This window comes from Stegodyphus dumicola, chromosome X2, assembly GCF_044657685.1.
Source record: "Stegodyphus dumicola isolate Sdum_Otavi_A_Nest chromosome X2, ASM4465768v1".
In the NCBI taxonomy this organism is placed as follows: domain Eukaryota; kingdom Metazoa; phylum Arthropoda; class Arachnida; order Araneae; family Eresidae; genus Stegodyphus; species Stegodyphus dumicola.
The window spans coordinates 75,168,659-75,188,282 of NC_140781.1; the positions used below are offsets into that span (position 1 = coordinate 75,168,659).

A 19,624-nucleotide genomic window follows, 5' to 3' on the forward strand; every position below is an offset into this window, starting at 1 on the left:
AACAAAACCACAGGTTACAATGACAGTAACAAAAGGCATGATAAATCATCATCACTTGAAAATCTGACTTCCTCCCAATGACAATAAAAAATCCAGATAAGGAGTCAGAGAATTTTTTTTTAAATTCATCAACTGTAGGTGTTGAAGGATTTTGAATAATGTTGTTTGCACTCTTACATCCCCTTTGTACTTGCAGTTATATGCCAGTGTTTTGAACTAAAGTACTGATGAATGACAAAACAGCATGATGGGGTTTTTAAATATAAAAGTGCATGAGCCCTACTGAATGCCACAAAAATAAACTACTGCTACAAAAATAAATAAAATAATTAATTAAAATGCAAAGAGTAAAAAGATGAATAAATTAAGATTAAATAGTTAAATAATATATTAAAATACTCAATATCTTATTTTGGTCTACAGCTGGAATAACAATTTTTTTCAGAAACTGGGAAGTACCAGATCTGGGTTGCATTGCTTAAAAATGTTCTTTTGATGAGTATATTATTAATGTATTATAGCTTATTTAGATTTCTTGACTGCAAAATGTTAGCCACTGGTAATATAAGCATGATACAAGTAACATTTATATTATACCCATGGTTGAAGAATTCAAAGCGCAAAAAGCCGATGTTACATATAAATAAAAGTCTTCCAATGGCTGCTGAAATTTAATTGGCTGGTGATTATTGCACCAATATTAAGAAATTTTAATGAACAACAAATGAATTTTTTACTTTAGGAAAACTTAAATTAATTTGAAATATTTGTGTTGCTGAATTTAATGTATAAGAAGGGGAAGGAGGAAAATATTAAATTCCCACATTTAATTTTCCTCTTTTAGTTGTTGTAATCATTATGTTTTGAAAGGAAAGAGAAGTGCTGGAGTTCTTTATAACTTTAATAAAACACTGAAAATTGATATAAAGTATTAGACCTAGTCCTAAATCCACCAGTGGCGCTGAGTGGTAAAGTCACCAACCACTGGTAGTTCAGTCCAAGGTTCAAATCCCAGGAACTGGCTGCATGCATCTGCATTTTTATGGTTCTCCGCATGTGTAATGTGTATTATGAGTCAGTTTCCCTTAGAAAATCCTCCACAAAGACATCCATCCCCTTAGGCAGATAGCCCTCAAGGCTTTGCCGTAATCTCATGAGCCAAACCAAAACCTAGTCTTAACGTACTAGTTGTGATCATAATATTGTGGTTATTGATTTGAATTACTAATCATATATTGCAGGCTCGGCATTTGAATCATAATTGGATTTTGTAGACACAACATGGTAACTAGCTAACAACATGCTTAGATGATGCTCTTGCTTTTCTCAGTGTTACTTATCTGGATTTGAATACCATGTAAGCAAGGATATTCATGACTACAATTACAAGCATTTAGTCACAAATGTTCCTATGCAGTCACTAGTGTTAGTGTCTTTGCCTCATGTCGTATCTGAAATTTGTTGAGTCAAAAGTCCTGTTGAGAATTTTGTGTTAGATCTGAGAAATATGAGGTTCTGCAGATTCCATTATGCTGGGCTCTGATCAAAATTGGGGTAAAGCATAGGCATGCAACTCTTGTGTGCTTTACATAAACTAAATAATTTAATCCAATCCAATGTCTATCACTTCTCAGTACTATTATCTATACCTATGTGGAGACATATTTCACATTTTCTGCAAAGTGGATAATTGAGATGATATTTGAAAAAGCCTCATCACATTTTATTGTTTGCATATTCGTTAGGTGTTTTCCTCTTATGAGTGGCTGGAATGCAAATTTGTGCAATTACAAAGCACTGTTTTTCATCGCAGTTTCTAGTTTACCATTTTTTACGTTTATATATTTTTAGGATGATTTCAGGGCTGTTTACTTAATATGTAAAATGTAAAGAGTATTTTTTAAAATATTTGATCTGATAGCCTTTTTCTTTACTATAAATCTGCATCGTGATTTCTATAATAGAAGGGCTTTTCATAAAATTTTCAGGGGTATTAATCTCCATTCTTCTTCCACTACTTTCTAGAGTCTATCAGTCATGCTGGGTTTGCATTTAGGAAGTCTTTTCAAGAGGCCAGAGGCACAGTAAGTGCATAGGCAAAATATGTTAGGGGACTTTGCTGGAATAGGTTGAAAAGATTTTTATACAATATCTGTATCAATCTTCATTTTTTTTTCGAAGAATATAATGGTACTTTTCAAAGTATGACCTGTTGCTTTGTGTTGATGAAGTTTCACTCTTTGAAAGTCACTAGGTTAAAAAAAATGGAATTTCTTCTGAAAGTATCGGACATAAAACTTTTGGAGAAAAACTAATATGAAGCAAGAACAGTAGAAATAGTATTTGAACTGATAACTCCATTTAAAAAAACAAAAATGTAATATATATGTAGTTATTCTTTGATACAGTCTCAGTTGTTATTATGATCAGTATTCACTAATGCCTGAGTTTTTAAGGCTGCAGATTATTACTAGTTCAACTTACATAGCTCACTGCATGGGTGTTTTTGCGCCTTTTCCCTCGTGTAATGTAAATACAAGCCAGTTTCCTTAAGAAGTGTCCTATGAAGGCATCTCTTCTCTTAGGCAGACAGCCCTTCTAGGTTTTGCCGTGTGCAAAACAAATATGCTTAGAAGAACTTTCATAAAACCTGGCAACAGTTATGCACCAGAAAGAATTTAAGAAATTAACAAGAGGCTATTATAAAATCTATAAGGAAAGGTTTGAGTGCTTAATGAATAGAAGTGCAGAAATTAAAAGGAATTTTAAATACATTTTGATTTTATTATTGTAACTTTATTTTCCCTAGTACCGCCATGTTATCATGTTTCCATATATTCATAGACATTCAAAGCTTTAATGAAAGAGGGATTCTATCCACTGCGGGTGCCACATTCTCCTTTGACCTTGCAGTGACCTTGAACCATGCCACCAACTTACAGTTAGTTGAAATATTGAATTAAGCTGGGTGGCAAGATTCTGTAATATCTGCCACATATCCCAGATGATGGTAGGCAGCACTTTCAAATGTAATTTTAACATTTAGCTTTCCACTGATGTTAATTTTACCCCTGGATACAGTTTTGAGGGTAATCATATATTGCAGGGTGCCATCCAGATGAGCCTACCCTCCAGTTGCTGAGCCAAATCTTTTTTAATAATGGTAACATTGGTTTCTGTATCAATAGTCGTATAGCAAGAAGCTACATTTTTATATTCCATGATGGGAAGTCCTTTATGGCTGTCACTCATTGCAAAAATCAGAAAATGGGGCCTTTTTCAGTATCTGGTAAACTTTTCTGTGCAAAAAGGCCTCTAATTTGTTTCCTGCCTCATTGCTGGGGAGCAGTTTTAGCTTCTGTACCTCAGGGTGTTCTGCAGTTTCTTTGCGGGTTACCTTCACCATCAAAGTTCCAGCACTTGAAGATTGTTTTATTTCCTTCTATATTCCATTACAAAGCATTGAATTGCCTGGTTAAATCATCTAGTAAAATAATCATTTCATACTCTGGTTTGAGGAGCTCTGATTGAGTGGCGATCTGTACGAGTTACTTGCTGGGTTGCCTTGAACTTCATGGCATACACTAAGTGCTTTTTAGATCCTTGACATCTGCCATTCACAAGACTTTCTTTATCTCAGGATCCCAAATGCCATCAATGAAGTTCTGCTGGGACAGGATTTCCTTATGTCTGTTGGGCAATCAGAAAGGGCGAGATGGGACAGCCTTTCAACATTCATGGCCATCTTCTGTAGTTTTCTGTGAACTTCTATTGTTGAGGTTTTAACTGGAGCCTGCTATAGTCTTTTAAACAGTTTTCACCAAAGCACAGCTCCAACGGGCCAAATAGAGCTTGGAAGTCTAGCCTCGGGTTTGGGGGCAGAGTCTGAAGGATATTTACTGTGTCTGCTTTAAAACGAACGGCAAGGTGGCAGGCCTTCATTTTGGAATCCATCTATTTGCATCCACCGCTATAGAGAACTGAATCTTGTACACTAGGCAGGATGTCATTCCATCATACAATGGATATCTTGAGAGAAATTCGGGATGACAATAGGTGTGAATTTGTCCAGTTGTTGTTATGGGTTTCTGTAGACTGTCAACATCCTTCACAACACCAACAGAAACTCTCTCATGGATTAGTTGTTCAATGGCAGAAGCTTTTATCTTTGATTTGTTATTGGACCGAAGAAACTGTTTTTCCGATTTGTTGTTCAGTAGCACAAACTCTTTTTCCAATTTGCTGTTCTTCAGGAGAAGCTGCATCTTCAGATTCTCCAACTTTATTTTGAACCATATCTATTCTGCCTTCTGTAGCCTCCAATTTGTTTTCTATTATAGCAGTAATTTCTGTTTTCATTTCCTCTAGACCTGCTTCAATCTTTTCTTGAAGTGTCTAAATGGATTCTTCCATCTTTTCTTGGTCCACTTACATTTCTTCAGCTGACTTGATGGCTAATTCCATCTTTTCATGGCCCACTTTCATTTCTGCTTTAAATGCTTCAAAAGCTGTCAGCAGTTGTCTCAATTGTTCCTCCACCACTCTTGCCACTGTCATTCAATCCCACTTCTCACACCAAAAATTGTTGCATGCGTACGGGTTCGCATAGACTCCAACTACTACGGATTCTCCGTAGTTTCTACAGAAATTCATGAAAAACTACGAGCTACGAAAAGTATGGAAAAAACTACGGATTTTACAGAAACAAGAGCAGGAGAACCAGTACGCAAAACGGAACCAACTAATTCATCCGATGATTGGCTGAATACTCGTGTTATCATATATCACGTGTTGAGTGCGTTCCTAGTTTTGAAGAATTAGCCAATCGTAGATCAGTAACTCCAACCGTTAACGACTTATCAATAGTTCCACCCAATTGTCTGTCTCCCAGGTTCCTCGCTGATGCGTGTTTAGGCTGCATTCGGCTGCATTGTGTAGTTTACGGCGAGAGCTTAGCGTGTGTCTTGTGAACTGTGAATCAGGTGAAAGATTTTTAATCATAATGCTGCCTCGAACGAAGAAGCCAAAATTATCAAAGCAGAAGTTTAAAGATTCATATTCTTCAGAATTTCCATGCATTAAAGCGTCCGAAATTTCTGTGAATCACGCACACTGCAGTGTATGCAACAAAGACTTCTCAGTTGCTCATGGCGGAAAAGATGACTGTAAACGGCATGTGTTTTCTCAAAAGCATATAGAACTTGGCACTGTAAAATCTAAAGAAATAACAAATTTCTTAATAAAAGATGATGAAACAGATCCTATAAAAGCCGAATGCTATTTTGTTCATTTTTTAATTGAACATAATCTACCTCTTTCTGTTTCGGATCATTCCAAAGAGCTTTTCAAAGCAATGTTTCCGGATTCTGCCATAGCAAAAAAATTTAGCTGCGGTCATACCAAAACTGCTGCTATTGTGAAAACGCTTGCAGAAAATACTGTTGCTGATATTATAAAATCAGTGTGCAGTACATCATTTTCTCTAAGTACTGATGGAAGTAATGATAACAATGATAACAAACTGTACCCATTGGTTATAACATACTACAGTAAAGAAAAGGGAGTGATAATTACTTCATTGATTTCTATTTTAGAATGCATGAATAATACAGGAGAAGGTATTTTTAATTGTGTAAATGAAAACTTTAAAAACAAAGGTTTAGAATGGAAAAATTGCTTATCATTTTCTTCAGATAATGCTAGTAATATGATTGGAAAGTTTAAAGGTGTAGCAACATTTATCAAAATGCATCAACCAAGTATAATCACCCGAGGTTGTCCGTGCCACCTCTTGCATATAGCTGCAAAAAAACCTACTGAAAAATTAATTGGCTCAGAAATTGAAATGTTGATAATAGATATATATTTTTACTTGGAGAAAAGTTCGAAACGGAAGCATAGCTTCAAAGTTGCTCAACAAATTTTGGGACAGAATGCAAAATCTCATAAAATTTTGAAATATTGCAGTACGAGATGGTTGTCTCTTTTAGAATCTATAACAAGGATTTTGGAACAGTGGGATGCTGTGATAAATTTTTTTGGAGATAAACCAGATAACAGTGAGAATGAAGGAAAGAGATTGCAAAACATTAAAAAAATTTTACAGTCACTGACCACCAAATTGTACTTGTTATTTTTGAAAAATACTTTGCCTTTGTTTATAACAGTAAATATTAATTTGCAACAACAAGCTCCTTATATACATAAATTGAGAAGAGAACTTTTTGAACTTTTAATGAATTTATTTGTTAGATTCGTAAAACCATCAGTAATTTCTAAAGAAAATGAAGATGTTACTCTAACGTCTATTCCATTTCAGAAGTATAGTAAACAAAAAGAAAATGAAAATTTAGTGATTGGTGCGGAAACAAGACTATATTTAAAAAAATGCCAAGTTGAATGAAAGTGAAGTGAAATCATTTTTCAATTCTGTGCGAGCTTTTTTTGTAACTGCATGTTCATATATAATTGATAAATTTCCACTGAGTGATCCATTTCTAAAACATGCTGAAGTTGCTGACATCAGCTTGAGAACTGAAGTCTCATTTTCATCTGTTCTTTACTTGATGAATACTTTTCCATCCATTATTGATGAAAAATGTCTTAATCAAGTAGAAATTGAATTTTCCATGTATCAAGTAGATGATTTGAAAGAAATTGTAGATTTGCATATTGATATAGCATGGGGAGAAATTGCCAAATTAAAAAATATGAATGGGTGTATTAAATACAAAGTATTGCCTTCTGTAATGCTTGCTGTCTTAATAATACCTCATTCAAATGCAGCTTGCGAAAGAATTTTTTCTATTGTTAAAAAAAATCAGACGGAATTTCGACCAAATTTAGGTCTTAAAACTCTTGAAGCAGTTTTGATTGAAAAAATAAATATGCAGGCAAATGAAGAACTGTGTTATAAAAAAACATTCTCAAAATCAGAACTTAAGCTTGCTAAGCATGCTACATATAAATCTTTGCATTTATAAATTATGCGTATTTTGTTTAATACTTATATGTATCATTCTTGGTTATTTAAATTTTATTTCCCTGTAGAAATCATATCCAGAATAAAGATATGATTTATAGCTTCTGATTTTTTCTATGATTAGTAGTGATTTGAAGTACTTTTTATTAGTGAATGCTTGAGGAGTTAAAAGAAAATTTCTAATTAAATGTGCATATAATTTATAAGGTATATTTTTAATTATTCAGTTTTATATGTATATGGATTTTAAATGTAATAAAATTGATTACGATAATTATTAAATTAATAAATTATTATTAATTTAAAATTAATGAATGGTTAATTACAACATACGCTACGTGCACATTTTCAAAGTTGTAAAAATGTCGATCGCGCGTTGACTACTGACAAGGTTTGCTGAAGGTTGGAGTCTATGGGTTCGTGATTGAATGAATGCACTCAGAAGCGATGCTAGCTTTATAAAATTTATTTTACTCAAAAGAAACTTGTCATAGTTCTGGAACGTTCCACAAAAGTACTCATACAGCTCTTCTCCTTATGACAGAGCACAATCAGTAATTACCCCTTCAAACTATTAAGAAATTGCTTAGTGCAAAATACTAAGAATGTTAGCAGTTATATATAGGATCAATTACAGTTTTTCAAATACAATAATAATTACATTTATACAGGGACTGAACCCAAATGGGGACTTTTGGCAATATATTGCCAAATTTGGCAGCCGAAGATTTGTCGCTAAACCCATCACCTGCTTGGCGATATCGCACCAATTTAGGGGGATAGCCATTTACTCAATGTTAAACAAACTTGCCCCTGTGTTCTTATTTTTCCAGCAGAGCATCTTCTCTTTCAAGCATTTCATGTTACATTATACAAAAAATGCTATATTTTCACATATAATTTCGAAAAAATTATTTATATATGTACAAAATTCGTAACGATAAACAAAAACTTATTCATTTGATAAAACATATTCATTTAATTTAAACTTATAAAACTTAATATATAAACATATTAATTTTTATAACATTCCTGACATAACATTAAATAATTTTTTGTAAAATAATAAAAAATTAAAACAAATATTTTTTAAGAATATTTCTTGCAAGGATTTTTTTTCCCCCTGGGGTATTTTTTTTCTGGCATATATTTTAGAGTGATATCCTTTATGACCATCAGTTAAAATAAAATCAGTTTTCTCTCTGAAGAAAGTTAAAATCGGGGGAGGGGGGGACTTTCGAAACCAGAAAAATGAGAGTTTCCAACAGGGTATGAATGATTTCAATCATGATTTTAATCAGTGGATTTGTTAACGAAGGATCATTCATTGGAATCAGATATTGTCCCATTTCTTTTAAAGGAAATAAAATGTGTTAAAATCAAAAATTAAGATAATCTATAATGCTTTTAAAAAAGATTTGGTACTTTTCCATTTTTCCGGCCCAAGCTATAAAGTTGCCAAAAATGGTGCAACCAATGCCAAACAGAATATCCTCACTGGTAACTTTTTACGTCTCATTTTCAAAACAAGTCACAGCCATTTCTTATCAAATTGATCGTTTCTTTCAATACTGTCATACAATTACATAGAATTTTTACCAGACAGTTCAATTTTATGCACCAAGGCCATTCGTGGTAATTAAGTCAATTAGGATGCAATCACACTGCTCATCCGAAGACAAAAATATAGAAAAGGCAGCCAAGGGTTAAATTCATCAATTCTAATGAGAATGCACTAGTGAAGTAAAGCACTGTGGTTTTACATGTTTTCTGAGTAAGCTATTCGTACAAATTGAAACAATTCTTGCATTTAAACTTGTATTCCAAATTAAGATTTAACTTGAAATTAATGTAGACAATTACTGAGAGAATTAGATTTTTGTAGCATAGTTTACATGAGATGAGTTTACTTGGGATCACATGTTATGAAACGGTGAATTAGGATGTTGTACCATGAAAGCATAGTAAATTCTTAAATTGATGTCTTTTTACAAATTTATCATCAATATTTATTGTCTTTTTACAAAATTTTAAATGATATTAAAATGTTTATGCCTTCAAAATAAAAATTTCTTAAAACTAACATTTGTTGACATTTTTTATGTGTATACTATGTGTTGTCGCCAATAAAGACTGCTTGGTGAGATTTGTGCCGGCGAAATGGGAAAGTAGCAAAGATTTTAACTACTCAGTATGAAAAATGAAACTTTTTAAAAAATTAAATAATTTAAAATGTTTTAAACAAGTCATGGTAATATAATGCAAGAAAATGTGTCACTTCTATCAAGTGTTAGATGTAAATATGGCATTGAGTGCACTAATTCAAAACCTGTTATGCATGATCTAAGTAAGTATGCTTTAAAAGTGCCATCTTCTCAAAACTGTATAAAATATTTGATGACAGATTTTGTTCTTTTTTGCAGAAATTCCAGTCCATTTTATTTTTTCTCTTGGTAACAAAGTCAGGTAACTTGTGTTATTTACCACTTGCATTCTTTTCTGTTCTTCCCTCCCGTTAGTAGATTTGCCTGAAGGTTTATGGCTGTACTTTGTTGTAAGTTCAACTTTCGCTTCATTCTGTGTAGAATTTCTCAGTAGGTCCAGGCCTAGAAATGTTATGTAGTGTGTGTAAGTGAAAAATGTCGAATAAGAAGTAAGAAAACAAATTAACATTGAAATTGGATGGCTTAAGAGACTGGACAAAAAGGAAAATATTAATAAAATTGCTATGGATTTAGGTGTTGGACAAAATGTTGTGAGTTGTAAATAATCTATGGCTTCTGTAAAACTCCACATTTTCAGTAATTCTCAGTCACTCTTTCAGTTTACATTAAGTCAGGTTTGTGAGGTTACTGTATTTGTTCACCAAAATATAAAGCACAAGCCTTATTAGGAAGTAAAATGTAGCAGTCATATTTCAATAAGTAAAAGAAAAGTATGTATACATTGCTTTATTCAGCATTACACTGAAGTTAATAATTCGTGTTCCACCTGTGAAATCCTTTTTTGAAAATTAGAGTCGGCGACTTCATCTGAATGATGGCAATCAATACCTCTTTTGAAAGAATGCATAAGAGGAATTGAACAGAAGGATTGATTATAACTGAAATGATAGCATAGCAGAAGCTTCATTGACCGGGACTGAAGGAATGTTTTCTATTTTTGAATGTACGCACAGTAAATTGAGAAAGCGGTCAGGGGTTGAAATGGAAGCAGTATGTTTTGTTTGTTTAAAGCACTGAGTGCAAATGCCAGTAATGAAGGTAATATTTGATCAACTGGTTTTGGAAATGTTATGTAGGCTGCAGATAAAAGTGCCAATGTTATGATGTTTACATTTACTCTGATATAAAATTGATTTATATAAAAGATGTAACTACAAGAATTTGTTTTCCTTTTTTGTCTTTTTTTGTTGTTTGTATTTGTTCTAGTATACATTTAAGATACCTAAGTGATTAAAGTAATTTGCAAGTTATTAATGTCCATAAGGTACCAAGTTGTTTTATTGTGTTTTTTGCTACTAATTAATTAAATTATATGAAATTTGTATTATCTCTAATTGTAAATTAATGTATTAACATACATATAAAAATACATGGTATGTATTAATTAATATTAGTAATAATAATTAGAGGCTAAATTAATTAGCCCATAACGGCATGGCAAACATTTAATTAGTAATGTAGGCGAGAAAACTGATTTAAATAAAAAAATCTGATTTAAAAAATTTTTTAAACATGCATTTTTTTATTCCTTTTATTTTAAGTCCACACGAAGAAATTTGTATATTGTAAGGATATACTTTCCAGGATGCAGAACAAGTGTAAACAAGAATCATTAGTTTCTAAATAACTATACTAATTGCATAAAAATGCAGAATCTTTATTAATTTATTTCAACCCCCATTTTAAAAAACTTTACTTTCAAAATGATATAAATATCTAATTACAGCTTTTGAAAAGTTTAATTATGTTTCTTCAATATTCCTGAATTCTAATATGAGGCTTTTGCTTTCGTGAAGTTTGGTCGCTCTTGTTGTAACAGAACAAAATGATTCAACTGCTTGGATATAAGATGTACTTATAAGTTACTTGTGATTATTGTTTATGTAAGAGAAAGTAGCATTTTAGTTAAGATAAGTTAAATGTGTGTAATTGTTCTTTAAGGTCTAATTTTCATTTATTTCATTAAAATAAGTCTTTTTGTTTAGGATATTTGATTAGCTTAATGTATATTTTTCAATAAGTGTTTCAAAACAATATTAATGAATGTAGTTATGCATTTGTTTGGACTCTTAATAGCTAAGAAATCTATGGTGGTTATGTTTCAAAGCTGCTAATGCCATATTATTATACCGCTATTGATTGTATTTCTGTAACTCTTCTTGCAATAGAAGTATGCAATATATTTTATTTGATTACTATAATGTTATTTTTTTCCTCTTATGACTGCATTGTACTCAGCATTGTGACTTACAAAATTGAATTTTATTCTGTATCATTTAGTTTAATTTCTCTCTTGTATTTTTCTTCCAGGGAAATCTGCAATTAGAGCTTTTGCTTTTTGTAATGGCATTACCAGTTCATGGTGTTGACTTGTGCATTCAGCGTTTGTCAAAGCGAGCTATAATATTTGCAAATCGTTTATTTCAACATGTAAGTTTCATTCCCTTTTTCTGTACACATTAATATATTCTGATATATGTATTTTGAAAATATGCATAAAGTTAGTTCATCTTTGTTATCTGTGACATTCGATATTTACTGAAGCGATAGACAGAGTGAAAATGATAGAACTCGAACATAATCCCCCAAACCTGCACGACTTTATCTTGTGTCAAGATTTTATAACAAAAGATGTATTTTTTTAGCTATGTCAGACTCTAAAAAAATTACAGGAAAAATCGGAAGTTTTTTTCAATAAAAGATAAATATCAAATGAGACTAAAAAATTGAAAAGAATCAGAGTTTCCGATATAATCAAAACCTCCCATTAGAATTAAGTGCATTTCTATCATGACCCCTGCTAGAAGGAGCATTAAATTAAAGATTCATTTCCATATGAAATGGTGATGTTTTCATTCTTTACAAATTCAAAATATTATAAATCAAAATATTATTAAAAGGATTCAGGAGGGTAAACATGTAACTCCTGGAAATATATAAAGTTATTCCACTATAATATAATCTATCTATTTATCTTTTTTTAAAATTTTACAGTACAGTATTTACTATCTGTAAATCTAGAACTTCCTAAATATTCAGTATTATATTTTGCAGGTAAGCTATTGACCATTTTAATTTTATTGACCTAATTTTAATTAATATTTAATTACTGAATTAATTTAAATTCTGTTAGCTCCAATTATAAGGAGAAATGCTTTTAAGGTCTTTTCTCTCAACAGTTAGGTGAATTACCTATGTAATTATCTCCAGTTATAAGGAGAAATGCTTTTAAGGTCTTTTCTCTCAACAGTTAGGTGAATTACGTATGTAATTATTAACTATATTTAAAGTGTTGTGTTTCTTAATTTCTTTGTACAAATCTTGTGTAAATTCTAAGTTTAATTAGGGAGATGATTTGCTGTATAACATAGTTTATGATATATCAGATGTGTTTCTTCACAATATTTGCATATAAATATTACATTTTCACAATCATGAATCTTCTGTGAAAATTTTTGTTTTTTTGTTTTTATAAGTTCGTTAATCTTGCTTAAATGTATATACTCACTAATTTCGATCTTATATATAACCCACTGTGGTTTTGTAAAGAACTTATTTAAATCTGCTGTTTTAGAGTCCTTCATTTATTATAAGTAAAAATTTAAAACTTACCCAAATACACACCACTGAAAGTAATCTTGATGAATTTCTAAACTTTAAACAATAATTTCAAGCATTTTTAAGGTATGCACGTATTTGAGTTAATACTGTAATATTAATTCTCTCATAATTTCTTTTAATAAAGCTACACATTACTTGTCTGTATAAATCTAGATTACACCAGTTTGTTTTATCTTCATATTTATTTAAAATGTTTTCACTTAAATTTTGATGTTTAATTATTTCATTCCAATCTATTACACATTTCAGTTCTTCAATAGTATTTTTGGATAAGTTCTGGTATCTAGAAGCTAATATTATATTTAATTTCTTAAAATTTTCTAATATGAATTTATCAATTAAAGTTTGATATTCTGAAATTATATCACAATCATTTTTTCCATTGTTATCTAAAATTAATTTTTTATATCTGGATAAAATACTCCAATTGATAAGATTTTTCATGCATAATCATAAAAAAGTTTGGATCATTTTTAGTAAGTTCTACATACATATCCCAATATACTCTATATTCAGCAATGAAAGACTCAGATAATTCTTGATACCCCAATATCCATTTATTAAGGATGAAAATTCAGCAGACAGTACAGCTGATGCTTCTGAAGAGGTTTCTAGTCTATCATTTCAGTTTTCAAATAAGGTTCAATAATAATTACCTTCTTTGTTCAAACTTCTAATATAAACTCATCACCTTTACTAATATACATAAACATGATTTATATTTATTTGTATATGTATTAAAATCAAAAATTGAATGACCCTTCTTAATTTCAGCTTTGAAAAATTCTGAAGTGATTTGAATAAATCCGTATATTACGAATTCAGAACCTTCATTCACTATTCTATATTTTATAAATTTTGAAAGTTTAATAATAGTCCATTTTTACCAAGTTGAAGTTCAATAGCAGCAGGTGAACTAGTGGCATATAAAGGACCAAATTCATTTGAATAAATTACATCATTAATAATATCATAAACTTTTTCATAGTAGCATCTTGATCTTTTATTGCATTTGTAGCATTTTCTATTCTTTTCCCAGTTGCTTCTATAATATCTTTAATATGCAAATATTTATCATCTAATTTCTTCTTTCTTTTTGTTTAGTTTCTTAGGTTTAAGAATTTTGAGAGTATCTTCTCTTTCAATATCTTTTAAAGAGGGTATAGTTTTCTTCTAATGTAGAATATTCAGATTCATTAATATGTTTGCATATATATATATATATAATGCATTAAAAATGTAAATAGTATTTAATTAATATTATTGTAATACTAACATAATTGTTTTACCTGAACCTGAATCAGGGTTGCCACGCTACCTGGAAAACCGGGAGAACCGGGAAAAGTCAGGGAATTCGAAAATTGACCAAAATATTCAGGGAAAAGTCAGGGAATTTAAGTATTTTTGTCAAAATCTGGAAAAGTCAGGGAAGTTCATACAACGATCCCGCCAAAAAAAGCGATTTTTGCGCCGACGTCGGAAGAGGTAACTTTTTTGCCGAATTATGTATCACGTGAGTGTCATTCGGGTAGCTGGCATAGAGCCAATTTTCGCAGCTCCAATTTGATTGTCTTTTAGAAAGGCAAAGCAACTCTCCCGCAACTTTTGGTTTCCAGTATTCTCGAGAATCGCATGTGCAGTGCATGAACTAAAGAAAGTACCTGTTCTCATATAAAACAAAATGGGTTTAATCCTAGTATATGGTACTATGGAGGTTAGAATCAAAGAATATGTATTGTAAAGAAGGAAAATGTCTCTGCAACAGACGTGGCTGTGGCTCCATTCCATCATAGAGGGAAACAGCTGTGCATGTCTGATATATCTGTCGCCAAAGCTCGAAACCGGTGTCGAAGTTCGAAGGTCACGTTATCGAGAGTTCATAAAATGAATATCGTTTAAAATTTCTTTAACCACTTGCGCTAAAAAGACGTGCCACGCACGTCAAGATGCTTTTGTCTCAAACCGCGAGCGACGTGAACACGTCGATAAGCATTTATCGCAAAAATGAAAATAACGTGGTGCACACGTCGCCTAACAACGAGATTGTTTATTTCTCGAGTTACAGCTCTGGATTGCACTCGCAGATGCGGAGCGGCGTAAATGAGACACTTTACCGCTTGTTATATTGTAGCGCACGGCACACCGCAACCGTGAAGTTTAGTCTTAGCGCAAGTGGTTAAACTCTAAAGGAAAAGAAAATATTTTTTGGCGCAAGTAAATTAATTCAGGGATTAGTTATTTTCAGAGGAAAAAAAAAAAAAAAACTACAAAAATCCGTTTTTAAAATTATTGCGAAAAATCCAAGAAGAAACGTCCTTTGATAAAACGTTTTTTCGCAATAATTTAAAAACGGATTTTGGTAGTTTTCTTTTTGTCAAAGAGCGTTTCTTCTTAACACGTGTTTCTCAATTTCCTGTATACATCCCGGAGAGGATAATTCTGACCGCCAGGTTCCGTCGCCAAATCCCTTGGCAAATTTTCCCTCCGCATTCTAGCGGCGTAATAGCATTTTACTTGTATGGTACCTTTTCTTCTTTACATAGACGTTCTTTGTTGGTTAGAATAATAATGGGATTTGGCGACATCTTGATGCGCAGTAAACGGGTCATTTTAGTCTTGGCGACAATTTTCAAAATCGTGCCAAGGCCTTATTACAATAAGGCCTTGGCACGATTATACAATAAGGCCTTGGCATAACAATAATGTTACAATAAGGCCTTGGCACTAGTATACATACTAGAATTTTACCGCAAAATCTTTTTAAAACTTTTTTTTTCTTTTTAATAAATACCTTGTCATTTTGCAGTAAAATAAAAAAATAGTAATCAGTCTAATGATGTAATATAACTATATTCGCTAAAATATAGATGATTATTCTAATTCAATTTTTAAGTAATTATTTTTATGTTATTCATATAATTTAATGTTGCGTCTTCCCTCTAAATTTATTTATTATTAGTAAATAATATTTCCAAATTTCAGGAAATTTTCTCTGGCATAATCCTGAAATTAATTATAGCAGTATGATGACATACCATCACGAAATTTAATGCACATTTTTTCCTTATGTATGCTGCAAAATAAATATAAAATACCTCAATTTATTAAAATAGATTTCTTTCTTTCATTTAGCTGCAGAATGTCTGCAAAAAAAGCCTTATTTTATTCCAGATTGGGAAGATTCTAATCTCAATCTTCAGTGGAGAAAACAACAACTATTATAATTATATTTGTGTTTTCAAGTGTTAAGGTTTTAAGAACATACCTCACGCAAATTAAATTTACCTAAAATCTAACCTAACTATTTAGCATTGCATTGTGATTTATAAGGACCGGATTAGCCTCGTGTTGAACTGGTGATGATCATGAGTAATAATTAAATAAAACATACATTTGTTATCCAATATATATATCTTAAATTTTATTAAGTTTCTTAAGTGGAAAACTAAACAAAGTTATCAAACAAAGTATACCAAGAATAATTAAGAATAAATGTCCTCTGGGATTTATTGAATAATTAAGTGAATTTGCTACACAATACAAGTAATACCATAATTAATTTACCTCTTAGCACAGCCAACGTACATTATGCGGATAGACTGGAATTTTCTTGAAACACACCTGGAAAACCTGGAAAAGTCAGGGAATTTCATTCTCCTGTTTGAGTGGCAACCCTGCTGAATCTTCAACGATTACAAGTTTAAAGGTGTGAATCTGTTATAAAGAATGTTAATCTGGGTCTGTAAAATCATCATCATCGTCATCTTCATCATCATCTAATATTATATGAAGATATTCTCTCTATCTCTTTTTTGTTATTGTTGATTTCATGTATTAAGGATGAATTTACAAGTAGTACATAAAAATTTACAACTAGTAAAAAGAGACAGAATTTAGTGAATGAGAAAGAAAACTCTAAAAAATTGAAGATAAAAGATTCAGTTAAAAATTTACTTAAACAGATTTTAAAAAATAATGAAGAAAAATTAGGCATTCAAAAATCGTGAGAGGATTTTTATAAACCAAAGAAATAAAAAATTATGAAAAATCACTGAAAGGAATTGTAAAAAATATTCAAGAAGCTATTGGAATTATTTAATTTCCTACATTCAGATCAAGATTTCTACCTGAACTAGAATAAGCAGATAACCAGAAAACCACAAATTCTTAATGAACTTATGAAATTTTTAAACATGCCCAGACTACTTCAGTTATTAAAAAATTGTTCATTTGGATCCAGAAAATCTTCATTCTCAAATATTAAAAACATGTTTGAAAGAAAATACACCATTTTTCAATATTTTATATAAGAAACAACAACCAGTTATTTGGAGGTTTTCAGCATTTTATATTACCTATTTTAGCGTCATTCGGATTAGGAGCAGTAAGTGGTTTAGGTTCTTATACACCTCAGAAACTTTTAGGAAAAGGAATGCGTCAATGTTTTGAATACGTGGATGGATGTTCAAGAGCTCCACTAAGCTGAAAAAAATCTCAAGGATATAATAAAAAAAAAGAAAAAAAGAAAAGAAAAGAAAAGAAAAGAAAAGCCATTGGAAAATTAAAATAACTGAATTGGTAATTTAAGATCAAATGATAAAAGAAAATACAAAAAAAAAAAAAAAAAAAAAAAAAAAAAAGGGAAAAGAATTTAGAGGTGTATTTTCATCAGATACATTATCTAAAAAAATTTTAAAATTTGAAAGTGGAATCTTTAATTTATATGCATCTAGAGGTCCTGGAACATGCTGGGCTCCTTACTATAATGATTCTAAATATAAATATTGTAGAATATTTTGATCCTTTTGGGGAATATAAACAGGACAAAATTAAATTAAAAAAAAAATTTATCCCTGATAATATTAGGAAGTTTCTTAATTCATCTAATATTATATATGTATATACTTTTTGTAATGATGCTTTTTTACAACATCCTACTACTGTAAAATGTGATTTATATTGCATGAAGTACACTTCTGAGTGAAATAAATCAATTTCTCCAAAAGACATATTTGCTTCTTTTACAGATCATCCTAGCAAACATAATGAAAATTTAGTTCTAAAGGCGTTAAGATTTTTCTGAATTTACACCATAATAAATGAATACATTAATATTAGGAGCAAGAGAGAAATCAGAAAAAAATATTGCTGAATTTTCAAGAGCTCTTCAGTGTACAAAAATTGCTTTAAAGGAATTTAATATTGAAGTATCATGGTATAATCTTTGTTACCTTTATGGAAACTTTGCTGTGCGAGAAACTCTATTATCAATTTGTTCATTGACAGCAGAAATTCCTTCTTTGGTTTGTTGATCGACAGCAGAAACTCTTTTTTGAATTTCTCCAACTTTATCTTCAATCATGTCTCTTTTGCCTTCCCTAGACTCGATTTTGTTTCTTCTTATGGCAGTGATTTGCATTTTCATTTCCTCTTGACCTGCTTCAGTCTTTTCTTGGCCTGCTTACATCTCTTCTTGAACAGTTTTCATCTCCTCTTTAACTGAATTTATGGCCCTTCTATCTTCTCATGGAAAGCAGGAAAGGCTGTCACCAGCTTAGTTGCTCGTTAATACCTTTTGTCACTGGCATTCGGTCCCACTTCTGACACCAAAACTTGTTGCATGTCTATGGTTTGTATATGGACTGAATGTGCTTAGAACTGATGATAGTTTGATAAAATTTATTTTTCGAAAAGAAAGACTTAACAGTTCTTTAGCTTTCCACAAATTTATTTATACAGCTCTTCTCAATATGACAGAGCACAATGAGTAGTTACCACTTCAAAGTACTAAGAACGTCAAACACAAAGCACTGCAAAGTGCATCTAAAGAGTGAAACTCTCATGAAGATATCAATACTTCGATGTCAACTCTGAGATAAAAAAAAAATCTGAGAACTGATACTTTTATTGGTCTTGTATAGTTTTCCTGGCCGCCGAGAAATCTCTAGTATCTTCCATTTCTTGAAGGCATATATAGTTAAAGTTACATATAAGGGCAGGATGCAGTTACATGTAGGGATCTATTATAGTGCCAGTTATAGTTATACAGGGACTGAACCAAAATGTCACCAAATGGTCACGATATTTGACGATTATTCTGAGTTTGACCACAAATTTTAGTCTCTAAATCCATTGCCAGCTTGGCGATATTTTGCCACTTTAATGAGATAGCTAATTACCTCAATGTTAGATGTGCCCTTGTAATCTTATTTTTATAACAGACCTTTGTTGTCTTTCATGGTACGTTATACAAAAGATACTACAATTTCGTACATAATTTCACTAAAATTATTTACATATATACAAAATTCCTAACAATAATTTGGGCAAGACTATAGATAATCAACAATTCTGTATCTAAGTAAGGCTGTTAAAGTTTGGTATACTTTCAGTTTTTGTCTATAGATGTCAGTTTTCGATGTTATTGAACTGTTGTGGCAGTACCTTCAAACTGAAAATTGTTTAATTGGATTGGCCACCATGCTTGCCTGACCTCAATCTTATTGTGCCTGTCTGGCTATCTTAAGTCAGTGAGTTGTGGAGCACTACCTCCATTCCCCAGAACACTCAGAAACATAGATCTGCCCTCTTAGAAGAATGGCGTTTTACATCGCTGGATTGAATTAATTTATTAATAATATCAAAAGGTGTTATAAGATGAGAAAAGGCCATGGAACCCATTAATAATTATATCTTCTAATGGTGATATAATTATTTGATGATAACAGAAATGATAGTTTCCTGCTTTAGAGTTTTGTCCATAGTTTGGAATTAGCAGCAACACTTTTGCATTATT

General features: G+C 31.3%; 1 protein-coding gene across 1 annotated transcript in view; it reads left to right on the forward strand.

The window, feature by feature from the left end:
• Nucleotides 1-19,624, forward strand: part of LOC118200241 (protein SERAC1-like) — a 134,785-nt gene that overhangs the window by 44,220 nt on the left and 70,941 nt on the right. Inside the window, exon 6 of the mRNA XM_035372179.2 lies at nt 11,518-11,637. Within this exon, the coding sequence (XP_035228070.1) occupies nt 11,518-11,637 (120 nt within the window). The remainder of the gene's footprint in view (nt 1-11,517; nt 11,638-19,624) is intronic.